The sequence below is a fragment of the Leptodactylus fuscus genome, chromosome 2, assembly GCF_031893055.1.
Source record: "Leptodactylus fuscus isolate aLepFus1 chromosome 2, aLepFus1.hap2, whole genome shotgun sequence".
Classification (NCBI taxonomy): domain Eukaryota; kingdom Metazoa; phylum Chordata; class Amphibia; order Anura; family Leptodactylidae; genus Leptodactylus; species Leptodactylus fuscus.
The window spans coordinates 155,164,373-155,177,778 of NC_134266.1; the positions used below are offsets into that span (position 1 = coordinate 155,164,373).

Below are 13,406 nucleotides of genomic sequence, written 5' to 3' on the forward strand. Positions count from 1 at the left end.
CATGCATGATTGTAAGATACAGTTTCATGACATGGCAGTGCTGGTGTGTATGCATATTAATCTTCATTGTGAAAGTCTAAATGTTTTACCTACATGCACCTGAATTTATCAGTACTACATGAACTAGGTTTTTACAGACTTCCATAGTCTTGCCTGTAGTCAACTTGATAATAAAAATCATCCTTCTTCAAATACAGGTACATCCAGTGAACAGAACAGTTTAAAACAAATAAAAGTTGAACCTGAAGATCAAGAAATAATACAAGTTACTGTTCCAGGTAGATATGACTTTGTCTAGTACTTTATTGACTGTTTACAACCTAAATGAATGTCTAAATGCTGTATGACCATAAGGTTTGTGGACCAGGCACAGTGTGGACAATAATGGTAGTAGTAGTAGTTGTGGTGCCTAAAAGGGTGCAGATGTTATTTTTGCACTTAAGGCACTTTGGCTTGAACGTTGTAGAAAGCTATATATATATATATATATATATATATATATATAGAACAGATATAAACACACACACACACACTATAACAGAACAGTTCACTATACGTCAGAGCAGGTCCCAATTGTAGTCACTCTCAGTGTGCTCCTCTTCACGAGAGCAATCCCTCTGGCCATACACTCTCGGGTCCCTCATGTCCATCCTTACACAGGATACAGGGCAGCTCCTGCCCATCTTTCTTAAAGCTAGTGACCTGAACATCCAGTTCATGGACCTCTCCGTACCTGCCAGGCTCTGTTTTTCACTTTTGGGTCACAACCTTTAAATTTGGGCCTCTTTGCCACTTGCTGCCTCTTTGTCACACTGTGTTCATGGGACATACATCTCTTTGGCCCTAGGCTCTCTCACTAGTCTTTGCTTTTATTTAGAGCCCTGCTAATGGACCGGGCCTCAGGTCTCAGTTGGACCTAGTCTCTATAAGCCTTAAACTGAAGTCTTACTTCATTATGTCTCAACCTTGAGGCCTGGTCACTTCTACCAGCCCAGTAGGGGAGTGCCTGGCACACAGGTATCTCACACTCTGGTCTTTAAAGGTTCGAAAACCCTCTGTTTAACACCTAGCTCAAGGCCCTCCCACCTTCTGATAAACTAAGGAGTTCTGGATCTTGTATTGATTGTGCATAAGAAGCAGTGTAGTACACTGAACCTGTAGTGCAACAGCTCCTCCTGTTGACCAACACTGGCACTTCACCTTAACAGGGTAATACAACAGCATTAATGTAAATATTACTGTATTATATATGTGCAGTCATGAGTAAAACAAAGTGCAGTCTCTTTCAATTCTATGGTTTTGTACATAAGCACATAATAAGAAAAGGTAGTATTTAGAGGATCTCAAAATTAGGTAAATATGACCGCGGATGAACAATAACACAGGACAAATGACACTGTGTTATCAATTAGTACCAAAAACTAGGCCAAAATGCAGAAGCTGTTTGCAAAAAAAAAAAAAGTTCCTTACTTCTTCCATAGGAATTAAGAGAGGAAGTAGCCAGGTGCTGCTGATTAAATGCCATCTCTACAAAAATAGACGTTTTAGCAGGTTGCTGGTCTGGAGCATTTAGGGATGAGTTAATACAGTGCCAAGGAGGAAAGACCTCAGCAATGAGCTAAGAGAAATTGTTGTTGCTGCACATCAATCTAGGAAGGGTTATAAGAAAATTTCCAAACCATGTGAAGTTCATTTTATAGTGAGGAAGAATATCAACAAGTGGAAAACATTTAAGACATTTGACATTCTTCCCAGAACCATGCAATGTTTTGAAAATTGCAAAAACCAAACCAAAACAAACAAAAAAAAAAACGGCTACATCTAAAACTCTACACTCTAAATGTTCAAGTTTGTAAGAGTACATATACAGTAGAAAAAGACTGAACAAGTATGGAAATGTTCCCAAGCCAAAGTCTCTTCTCTTTAAAATGAACATGGCAGCCCAGCCTAAATTGGCAAAGTTGGATCTGAGCAAGCCACAAGAGTTGGAACAAAGTCCTTTGGACAGCTGAGACCAAAGTGAAACTGTACAGTCATAATGAACAACAGTCTGTTTGGGGAAAACCAAAACCAGCATGTCAGCATAAACAACTAATGCCATGTATGGTGGTGGAGAAGTAGGGATTTGTGATTGATCTACAGTCACAGCATCTTGGCACTGTCTTGGAATTAAGTCAACAATGTAGTCCTTTGTATACCATAGTATTATAGAGTCAAATGTGAGGCCATCTATCCAGCAGCTAAATGTTGACTGAAACTAGATATTGTAACAGGACAATGATTGCAAGCATACAAGCAAGTCATTGACAAATATACATATAAAGCTTTTCTTACACAAGGAATTCAAAGTGCAGGGAGAGTTGTGGAGTAGGGGAGTTAATGGTTGCCATAAAGGTGCTCATCCCCAACATTACAAAGGCCAATTATTTCATGGGAAGCCAATTTACCTGTCAGTATATTTTTGGGCATTTGGGAGGCAACATGAGTACCTGGAAGATTACTATCCATTTGTAATCCATTTGTGACTTCCTTCCATGGACCTCAATCTGCATATTTACTCAAGTACCTTCCACCCTATTTTGTTGCAGTGGCACATGCTATTTAATTCTGTTTTCAAGACCTATTAGTTCTGTTTAGTCTTGATTTATTTTGCTAACTTGTGATACTAACATGCTTGTTTTCATAGAACACACATTTAATTCCAATGAATTGCCTGACTATATGAAGAATCAGATGAATACAGAAAATTCCAATTATGTTCTAGACACAGGAACAGGTAATGTTGTTTGTAAATGTTACATTGTATACAGACGCTGGCATATAGCCACATAGAATCTAACGGTAAAGGATATCATAACACTCGGTGCGAGGTCTCAAATTTTGTAATAGCCAATTTATTTATATTTTAACTCATTTGCACAACAATAATAGGTCTAATGAGTAGAATCTTTCACATTGTATGGAGGTGTATGTATTGTGCAGTACTTCTATAGATGCCCAGTGGACACTTCATTGTCCACTTCCAGTGCCAGTGTTCAGTCTCTCATGCTGCTGCCATGTAGACTGAAGTTATGAACCTCATGTCCAATTCCTGGACATCCCCTTTAAAATCCAGATCCAGATTTATCACGGTAGATGATGTTACAGTATAATTGAGGCACGCCTTTTAGAATGTCTAGTCTAAGTTCCAACACAAGACAAAAAATTGCCCCAAAACCTTTGGTGCTTTTTTTTGGCACACGATGTTGAATCATAAGCCTGACCTTTATGACAAGCTTTGTCTCTTTTTGATATGACTTTCCCTCACCTTGTTGGACAAAGTGCAGACAGTGTGTAAAACATTTGATAAATGTAGTGTAAGGCAAATTACTGTAGAACTCTGGCGCATATTCATTCATAAAACTGCCCCAATGTAGTTATACACAGTGCCAATCAAAACTTTGGACACGGTTTTTCAGTCTATGGTTTTTATAGTTTTTTTTTATATTTTCTACATTGTAGATTTCTTTTGAAGATATGAAAAAGGTGAAGGAACACAAATGGAATTAAGTAAAAAGTGTTAAACAAAGCAGAATGTGTTTTATATTGATTTTTAAAGTATCCTCATTTTGCTTTGATGACAGCTTTGCAAACTCTTGGCATTCTCTCAGTCAGCTTCATGAGGTAGCCACCTAGAATGGTTTTCAGTTAATAGGTATTTCTTGTTAAGAGTTAATTTGTGGAACTTGTTTTCTCAATGTGTTTGAGACCATCAGTTGTGTTCTGCAAAGGTAGGACTGCCACACCGTCCTATAAAGAGTTTAGCTGTATTCAGCTACTGTTCTTATCCACATTATTACAAGAACCACTCAACTAAGTAAAGAGAAATTAAAGTCTGTTTTTACTGTAAACATGAAGGTCAGTTAGTCCCAAAAATGTCAAGAACGTTAAGGATCCATTCACACGGAGGAAAATGGTAAGAAATTTGTTGTGCAATTTCAGCACTGAAAAGAAAAGCCTCCCATTGACTTCGATGGGTTCCTTTTTAGCAGAAAAAGGAACCCATTGAAGTCAATGGGAGGCTTTTCTTTACAGTGCTGAAATTGCACACCAAATTTCTCACCATTTTCCTCCGTGTGAATGGATCCTTAAATTTCTTGACATTTTTGGGACTGACTGACCTTCATATTTATCATTTCTATGGGAGCGAGCTATTCAAAACGGCTGTTTCGAATAGTGTTTGCTCATCTCTACTCATTAGGATTACCAACCTCAAAAACCTCAAATTAGCAGCACCTGAGGTTAGAGCCCACATCAATGCTTTACAAAGCTGATTTATTTTACTTACTTATATATTCCACAGCGCTTTGCAGATATTGTTATGACTCACTTTCTGAAGTAGGACTCATAATCTAAATTCCCTATCAGGATGTCTTAGGGTCCATTCACACTGAGGAAAATGGTGAGGAATTTGGTGTGGAATTTCAGCATTGAAAAAAAAACCTCCCATTGACTTCAATGGGTTTATTTTTTTTTACTAGAACACCAAATTCCTCACCATTTTCCTCCGTGTGAATGGCCCCTTAGGGTCAACGCACACAGAGTTTTTTGGTGAGGATTTTGCCTCAAAATCAGCCTAAAAAAAAGCATCCCAATAGAGTTCTATTAGGAGGCTTTTTTTGGAGGCTGATTTTGAGGCGGATTCAGCGTCAAAATTCTCGCCAAAAAACTGTGTGCGTTGACCCTTAGAAGAATGGGAGGAAACCTGTGCAAGCTAGGGGAGAACATATAAACTATATTAAGAAGTTGCTAAATTCGAACCTAGACACATTTTTAACATCAAATGTGCAGATGAGACTGTGAAAATCAGGCTTTTATGGTTGCAAAGAAGCCAAGAAGAAGAACAGCAACAACTAGAATTGCTTGGGTTAAGAAACAAAAGAGATGGGCATTAGTCATCAAGTTTTTGTGAGATGCAGAAAAGATGAAGCATGGAGGAGGAAGTGTGATGGTGGTGCTTTGCTGAAATAGTTGGTGATTTATTAAAAATTCAAGGCGCACTTAGCATGGATTGTGCTTAGTGGGACCATCATTTGTTCTCAAATACATTTTCAGGCTATGTAAGGTCTATTTGACCATGAAGGAGAGTGATGGAGTCTTGTGCCAGATGGTACAGCCTCCATAATCACCTGACCTAAACCCAATTGAGATTTAGGGTCCGTTCACACGGCTGAAAGTGGCGCTGTTTATGGTGCCGAATTTACCGTGCCATAAACAGCGCCACTTTCGGCCGTGTGAACGGACCCTAAGATGGGTTGGACCACAGAATGAAGGTAAAGCAAGTGTTCACTTCTGGGAACTACTTTAAGCCTGTTAAAAGACCAGCCCTGCCGACTACCTCATGGAGCTGAGTGAGAGAATACCAAGAGATTGCAAAGCTGTCATCAAAGCAAAAGGATTCAACTCTGAAGATTCTAAAATATAAGACATATTCTGGTTTGTTTAACGATGTATGTTTTACTACTTAATTCCATATGTGTCCCTTAATAGTTATCACATCTTCAATATGAATCTACAACTACTACAAAAAAAAAATAAAACAAAAAACATGGCTAAACAATTTTTTTGGTGAAAAGTCGTGAAGTCATTTAGGAATGTATTATATGTGTAAAGGGGGCATGCTATTAAGGAAATGTATACCCTATCCAAAGGACAGGGAATAAGTGTTCAACTGCCGTGTACACCAGCGATCAGGAGAATGGGAGACTGAAAATCCCCCTAAAGTCTCCTTATGAATAGAGCACCATTGTTCTTGCGTGTCTGGTGCTCCATTCACTTTTTTGGGACTACAGGTGGTACCAGAGATTCCAGTTCTGGCAGCTCCATAAAAATGAATAGTGCACTGTTGCTCCATTCACAAGGAGGCTTTAGGGGGATTTTGGTTCCCCATTGTCCTGATTATTGGGAGCCCATCTATTGGACACTTGTAATATAAGTATATATAAGTATCCTTAATGGCACAGCCCCATTAATGTTCTGACCACAATAGGCTGGGAACACACTGTGAAAATTGCTATGAATTGTGAATTTGGCAGTGATTTATGGTTGTAGAAGTCAATGAAGTTTAAATCCCATCTACATGCTGAGAAAAAACCTGCAGCACAAAGTGACTCAATCAGTTGTTTTGGTTTTGACCCAAGTATTTTAACATTTGCAAGGCAATGGGGCCTGAGGGTCAGGTGGTCTGCAGAGAAATCAATAGCTGCAAACCCCACCACCTATTTGCAAGTGTCATTTGCCACAAGAGTTTTACAGATTATGATGCTGCTGATTGACCCCGTACATATTAAGTAGTGTCCTCGTTGTGTATGACCTAAGCCTTACTGCGATTACTTAATTTTTTTTTTTTTTTTACCAGTAACTGAACTTGGAAAGAAGTCAAAAATAGGAACAGTTCACGCTGCTATTTATAAAACACTGACGCTAAGTCTAGCAGGGCAGGCTCATACGTGGTGTAATTTGACAAGGATCACGTATTCAGTACACAGGCGGATTGCCATGTACACTTCTAGCTGTACAACATGCGACATTACAGAGTAATAAATGAGTCACCAATTGACACAATACGAGCGAGGGCCCTGCTAGCAAGAGCTTATAGTCTATTGATATGAATAATAGAAAAATAATGAATACAATTATCGGTTTCTTTTTTTCCATTCTTAAGTGACTGTATTTTCTTTTTGCCTTCATATCTTTATATTTTTTAGTTTCCGAAAAAGGAATAACTGATGGCTCAAGATTTAACAGACTGGAAGGGAAACATATAGATGGTAACTATGTTATGCGTGCGTGCTACTTTTTGCAGCGTGCAGTATTAGTTCGATTGGACATTGAAACAACATCTTATTTTTTTTAATTTGACACAATCTAAATGTTAAAAGAAATACATCCCGAGGCATAACTTTTTAAGAAATTTCTTGTTGGAAATGTTTCTTTTGAAGAATATCAGTGCATTATTTTGCTGGGCTGAAAGAAACGCTATATGTAAATGAAGGTGCAAGATAATGCAAAAGGACCCACGTCCGTGTTTCTCCTGCTAACTGCTTGCGCATGTGTTTCAGTATAAATCTTTATCATGAGCAGATGAATGAGCATCTTTATATCTATAGCAGGCTAACGTGCTGGATGGTCAGTTCACAAAGTCAATGCAGTGTTAGATGCTTACAACTTGCAATGAATCAGGTCTTAATATGGCATATAATAAGAGCTCAAAGAGTAGTAGATGCAACCAACCACAGTCACACAAACATGCCAATCAACCACAATCTGTCCAACCCCATCACCAACTATAATCATCCAGGCAATCTGCATAGCAGTTTCAGGTTTACGGCCTCAAAACCCTGACCAAAAAACTCAGTGTGAACTTACCCTAAGGGTTTTAGAAAGTTTGGGATCTCAAGGAGATTCTCTACTTTGCAAAATCCCAGTTCCAAAGCCAAAGAGACAAATTATGCCATAATGGCATTACACAGTTGGAAATAGTCGAACAAGGTGCCCCATGGAACCCCGTGACAGTCGCCAGGTTCCAAAAAGCACACAAGACCTGTATCAGCAGTAAAGAGCTATCCTAAGAATTTAACCCCTATCTTTGTCCACTGCCCCACCCCAAGCAAAGATTTGAGGTGGAGCAAGCATGGGTTTGACCGTAAGGGGGTTGTTGGAAAGTAAGAAAGGGGCGCATTCACCAACAGTTTGACATGGGCTATTATCCAGTCCAAGGCAACAGTACTGCTGGACATGAAAGTTTGTTCATATATAGCAGGTTAGTAAAACATGAGCCTATTAGCACTCCCTCTAATGCAGTGGAGCATTACATATGTGTAGGTCAGTCCACCAGTGTGCAAAATCTAACTGACCAAGGAGTAATAGCTTTACAAATTAGGTGCTGCCATGCTGTCCTCTATTAATAAATAACCATGCCTAATATGTTTGACACATTTGTTTGATATGGTTTTCTTTATCTACTTTTATGACTTATGTAAATCTGATGGAAATCAAAGTTATGCAAAAAATTTTGAAAGGTTCACAAACTTTCAAGCGCCATTGTTGATGTTTCACCCTACCAATAAAAGGAGCACAAAATCCTATCAACATATAGAAATAGTTTACGCATAAGGTACATGTTTTGGTCATGTAACCTTCCTCAGACTCTAGGTCTGGAAGCCAAAGAAGATACACAGACTGATGTAAAGATCCAGATGGGCACAGGGGAAAAGCGGCAAGTCCCTGCACAAAAGGCTTTTCCCCTTTGCCCATCTTCAGTCACATGAAGCACAGTCGTAAGAAGCGCAAGTTATTCACTCAGAGCTACTCTATGTTTATCACTACTTTGTGTGGCTAATAAACACAATATTACAATTCTCTTAACAAACTGAGTGTGAAGTCATTTTACTGCTTGTAACTAACGGCTTGGGACCCTAGTGGAGTGCACCCTACACCCCTTTTACATGCTATTTATAGACACTTTCCTTTAATGTATTATCTGACTGTTATTGTCTGACTGCTAAACGTTTTAAAAAAACAAGGTAACATAAATGTAAAGTAATGAATCAGAATGTGACAAAACAATCTTTTTTTATTTTGCATCAAGAAGGCATTGGAGATATTATTCGACAACTAAGAAAACGAGTTGAAAATGTATTTAATAAAAAATACGGTTAGTAATTATTCTTTTTTTTACCAATTCTTTTTTTTACCAATTTTTTTTTTCTGCATACATATGTAACATAACACTGTCAACTTTTTTTTAACAGCAAAAGCAATTGGTGCTTCCCATCCTGTAAAAGTGCCATATTCTAAATTCTTGATGTACCCAGAAGATCTGTATGTTGTGGGCCTTCCTGATGGGGTCTCATTTCGGCGGCCCAACTGTTTTGGAATTGCGAAACTCAGAAAGATATTGGAAAACACCAGTGCCATTCAGTTTGTGGTAAAAAGGTAATATTAAGTGTATGCTTATTTATAATGGCTAAAATCTACATTTACATTACATCATATAAAATAGTTGAAAGGGAGTTTTACAACTGTAGTGCTGTTTCTGGGGAAAAAAGCAGCACATGCTTAGACTGCTCCATATCTAGGATTCATTTACATTTTTTTTGTACCATTTCTAGTGTAATATATCATCGTATTGGTTGATTATCCATCTCCGTAATAGTCAAGAGGAATAAACTAATCATTCATACATACAATAAACATGCACATGTAGCAGAGTCAGAGGTTGCAATAACATCTGTACAGTCTCATTGTTTTTAATATGCATGAGACTTTTTCTGCCATTTGAACACCATAAACTCCAGCTTGCAGAAGCTCTGTGCTCGGTCCTGATCAGTCATCAATGTCTGAACAAGGACCAAAGCTGCTGAACACTGATGGAACACTTTAATTGATCATAACCTCTGTTAACCTGTTCCTCACCAATGGCAGACAACAGGTTAACAGGTGCTGTAATCAATAAATACTGTTACCAACATCCACGATACTATTACTGAGGATGTTGGCACTTTATGTATGGCACCCACTCAGAAGCAGAGTAGCTGTCGCAACAGCAAGGTGCTAATACCTGTGATCAGAGTTCTCTCTGATTACAGGCATTTAGTACATCTAAGGATGCATTCACATGGAGGGAAATGGTGAGGAATTTGGCGTGGAATTTCAGTGCTGAAAAAAAAGCCTCCTATTGACTTCAATGGGTTCCTTTTTCTGCTATGGGCCCTTAGGCCCCCAATGTGAATGAACCCTTAGGTCCCCAAGCTCCCTCCTACCCCTCCAGATGGAGCTCTTCCCTCCTCAGTAAGGGTCCATTCACATGGAGGAAAATGGTGAGGAATTTGGTGTGGACTTTTCCACGTGGAAAAAAAAGCCTCCCATTGATTTCATTGGGTTCTGCTAGCTTTTTTTTCCACTAGCGGAATTTTCTGCTAGCAGAACCCATTGAAATCAACTTATAAATATTAACACTTTATATTGCAGGCCAGAACTGATTTCTGAAGGACTTAAGGAGACTATGGATGACACATCTGGGCCTATAGGTATGTTTTATAACACCAGATTACTACTTATACATTTCTTCTTAGGGCTAGTTCACATGAGGGCAAGGAGGCGGATTTTGACAGCGGATTTCGCCTCAAAATAGACCTCTAGAGAGACCTCTAACTGCCCTCTCTTCAGGCGGATTCCGCGGCTCGCCGAGCTGCAGCTTCCGCCTGGCAGCAGGAACCTCTGGAGTCGGCCCATTCATTTGAGCCGACTCCGGAGCGGGAAACCGCGATGGTCGTGGCAGGTGGGTTTTGACCCTTGTCCCTTATTCATATATTTCTGTTTATAGCATTCAAACTTGGGAACAAATATCAATATAATGTGCACAGTTTATTTTACAGAGAATATGTGATTTCATTAGTCCCAATTTCCATAATTTACTTACCATGTATAAAAAGCCTTATATGTTTGCCTAGACAGACACTTGAGAATATGTTTGAAATGTTGGTGGGCCTTCTTCTGCCATCTGCTATGCAATTTGTCAATTTAAAGGTAAAATTAATTTCTGATGAACATTTTCAGGAGTCAGTGAGAAAGATTGTCATGATCCAACAATGGATGAAGCATCCAAGAGACCTAATTTTCAAGGTAAATGTCCTTTTTTCGTTCATGAACACATATGAAGACATGAACCGTATACCCTCCTTTTTCACACGAAGCCTGATATGAATCTGACATGCTTACTGGTGGATTGCAGTAGATTAAGAAGACATGTGCATACATGGAAACACCTATTTCTTTCTGTACAAACAGACAGGAATGTATCACCTTTTGGGTTTAAAATTCAACTGCATTTTTTTTCTATAATTTTTATATTTTATAATATTTTATTTGCAAACATGCCTAGTGAAATTTTGACAATTGGATTTCATGCCCTGGATATTTTTTTCTGTTTAGCACACATAATTTCTGCAAGCACCTTGTAATTGTAAAATCAATGAAAATATCTTTTAATTTTTAATTCTATTTTTATAAAACAATTTTGAGTCAAAAAATTCAATATAGTATATTTATTTTCATCTAGAAAATTATGATGCCAGACTTTCCAGAATAGATATTGCCAATACTCTACGAGAGCAAGTGCAAGATCTTTTTAATAAGAAGTATGGTAAGTATACCAATTGGACCAGTAGAGGCTTGACCAAGATATATCACCTCCTCTCATTTTCAGGTGTATCTTCCTTCGGTTCTCAACAAAGTTGATTTAACTTTGCCTTGCTAAAACCATGCCTCTGCCTACAAGTACAACACTTCATTTCAGGCCTCCTTAGAAATACCAGTTTTTCCCTTACTCTTAGTTCACATCTACGTTTGGTAATCCGTTCGGGGAGTCCGCATGGGGACCACCTGAAAGGACTACTGAACCCATTTGCTAACGGTGTACAGTGAAAACACACAGACCCCGTAGACTATAATGGGGTCCGTGTTCTTGCTCCAAGATCTCTGCACAAGTCATGCGGACAGGAAAGTAGATTGTGAAGTACTTTCCTGTCCGCGTGTTCCCTGCGGAGATCTCGCGGCAAGCATACGGACCTCGTTATAGTCTATGGGGTTCGTGTGCTTTCACTGCTCACCTCTTGCAAAAGCGTTCAGTAGTCTGTTTGGGGGGATCCCATGCGGAGTCCCCCGAACGGATTACCGAAACAGGTGTGAACAAGACCTTACAGTCCCTGACAAAAGTTCTGTCGCTTATCCATGTTGTGGAATCAAAAGCATATAAACTGACTTTAAATTCATCCATTGGTTTTAGAAATTACTCATATGAAAGCTGAAACCCTCCCAAATGTTTTTTTTTTGTTAAGAAAATAAATTGGCTATAGGCCACACGGTGGCTCAGTGGCTAGTACTGTAGCCTTGCAGCGCTGGAGTCCTGGTGTTCAAATCCCGCCAAGGGCAAAAAAAACATCTGCAAGGAGTTTGTATGTTCTCCTTGTGTTTGCATGGGTTTCCATCCCTTATTCCAAAGACATACTGATAGGGAAAAATGTACATTGTGAGCTCTATGTGGGGCTCACAATCTACATTAAAAATAAATTGGCTTCACTGCTGAAATATTGATTATTTAATGAACACAGAAAGGTCAGATTTTGGCAAGACAAAAGTTTTGTCTCCGGCATAAAGTAATGTGAAAATCAAACCAATAATTCAGTTCAAATACAAAGATATGTTTCCTAACATTGGTGAATGAGGTTGTGGTGCTATTGGAGCCACATTTAATATTTTGTGACTTCCATGAGCTTGAAGGACGGCATCCATGTGTTTCGACTGATTCATACAAGTTATTGATGAAGTCATCAGTAATAGCAGAGAATGCAGTCTTACATGCCTCCCAGAGTTGTCTGCCAAGCTTCCTCTTTCATCCTACCCCAAACATGCTCAATGATGTTCATGTCTGGTGACTGGGCTGGCCAGTCCTGGAGCACCTTCATCTTCTTTGCCTTCAGGAACTTTAATGTAGAGATGGATGTATGAGATGGAGCACCATCTTGCGGCAAAATGTGACCCCTTTTATGGTTGGGAATGTAAGAGGAAGTGTGACAGGTAGAGACAGACTGCAGCCATGATGTAAAATCATCCAGCACCTGTGGAGTTAAAGCTCTAACAAGAGACACAGGAAGTGGTCACTGACACAGCAGGGTGTGCTGGGAGGGAGACAGTGATCCAGGGGAGTAAATAGGAAAAGGGAAGAGACACCATGTTGGTCCTGAAGCAAAGCTAGAAACTCTGGACTGTAGAACAGAACAGTGATAACAGAAGGGAGTTTAGCTGAGCAGCTGAAGGCCAGAACTGATTAAGACATCCATCTTTCCCAGTGATAAGTACAACTGCCAGTATACAGTGATATCTGTTATGAGAGACTCATGTACTGTATGTGATAGCTGTGGAGACTGTGTGAAGAGAAGAGAAGTAAAACCTTAACAACAACTGCTGTCTGGGATTGTCCCTTCGTCTGAGCTCTCTAATATCCAAGAACTCATATACACTATGTCCTACCTCGCCCCGCTGTGAGACGGACATACGACATTGGTGGCCCGTACGGGGATATTTAGAGACAAGATCAGACTGCCAGCAGTGGGATTCTGGGTAAAGACTGCCACAACAATTAAAGACTCAGTATCAAACAGACAGCTATGGATGTTGAGACACGGCTTAACAGCATCAGTAAGTTGCTCCTTCAATTGACTTATGAGGAACTGGGTGCTGTAGCTGCACATGTGAAAGTGTCAGAAGAACAGGTCTCTAAGACATGCAACCACAGACAGCTCTTAACAGCCATCAACAAGCAGATGGATGAGCTAGGGGATAGTGAGGAGGAGGATGTCTTGTGC

At 39.4% G+C, this 13,406-nt stretch overlaps 1 protein-coding gene across 3 annotated transcripts in view; it reads left to right on the forward strand.

Moving 5' to 3' along the window:
- Positions 1-13,406, forward strand: part of GTF2IRD1 (GTF2I repeat domain containing 1) — an 88,254-nt gene that overhangs the window by 60,587 nt on the left and 14,261 nt on the right. For 2 of the 3 annotated variants that reach the window (XM_075264871.1, XM_075264873.1), the window contains exons 13-20: positions 198-278; positions 2,687-2,776; positions 6,747-6,809; positions 8,630-8,695; positions 8,793-8,976; positions 10,012-10,070; positions 10,600-10,665; positions 11,102-11,185. In XM_075264871.1, coding sequence (XP_075120972.1) covers positions 198-278; positions 2,687-2,776; positions 6,747-6,809; positions 8,630-8,695; positions 8,793-8,976; positions 10,012-10,070; positions 10,600-10,665; positions 11,102-11,185 — 693 coding nt within the window. The remainder of the gene's footprint in view (positions 1-197; positions 279-2,686; positions 2,777-6,746; positions 6,810-8,629; positions 8,696-8,792; positions 8,977-10,011; positions 10,071-10,599; positions 10,666-11,101; positions 11,186-13,406) is intronic. The other variant, XM_075264872.1, reaches the window with a different exon arrangement.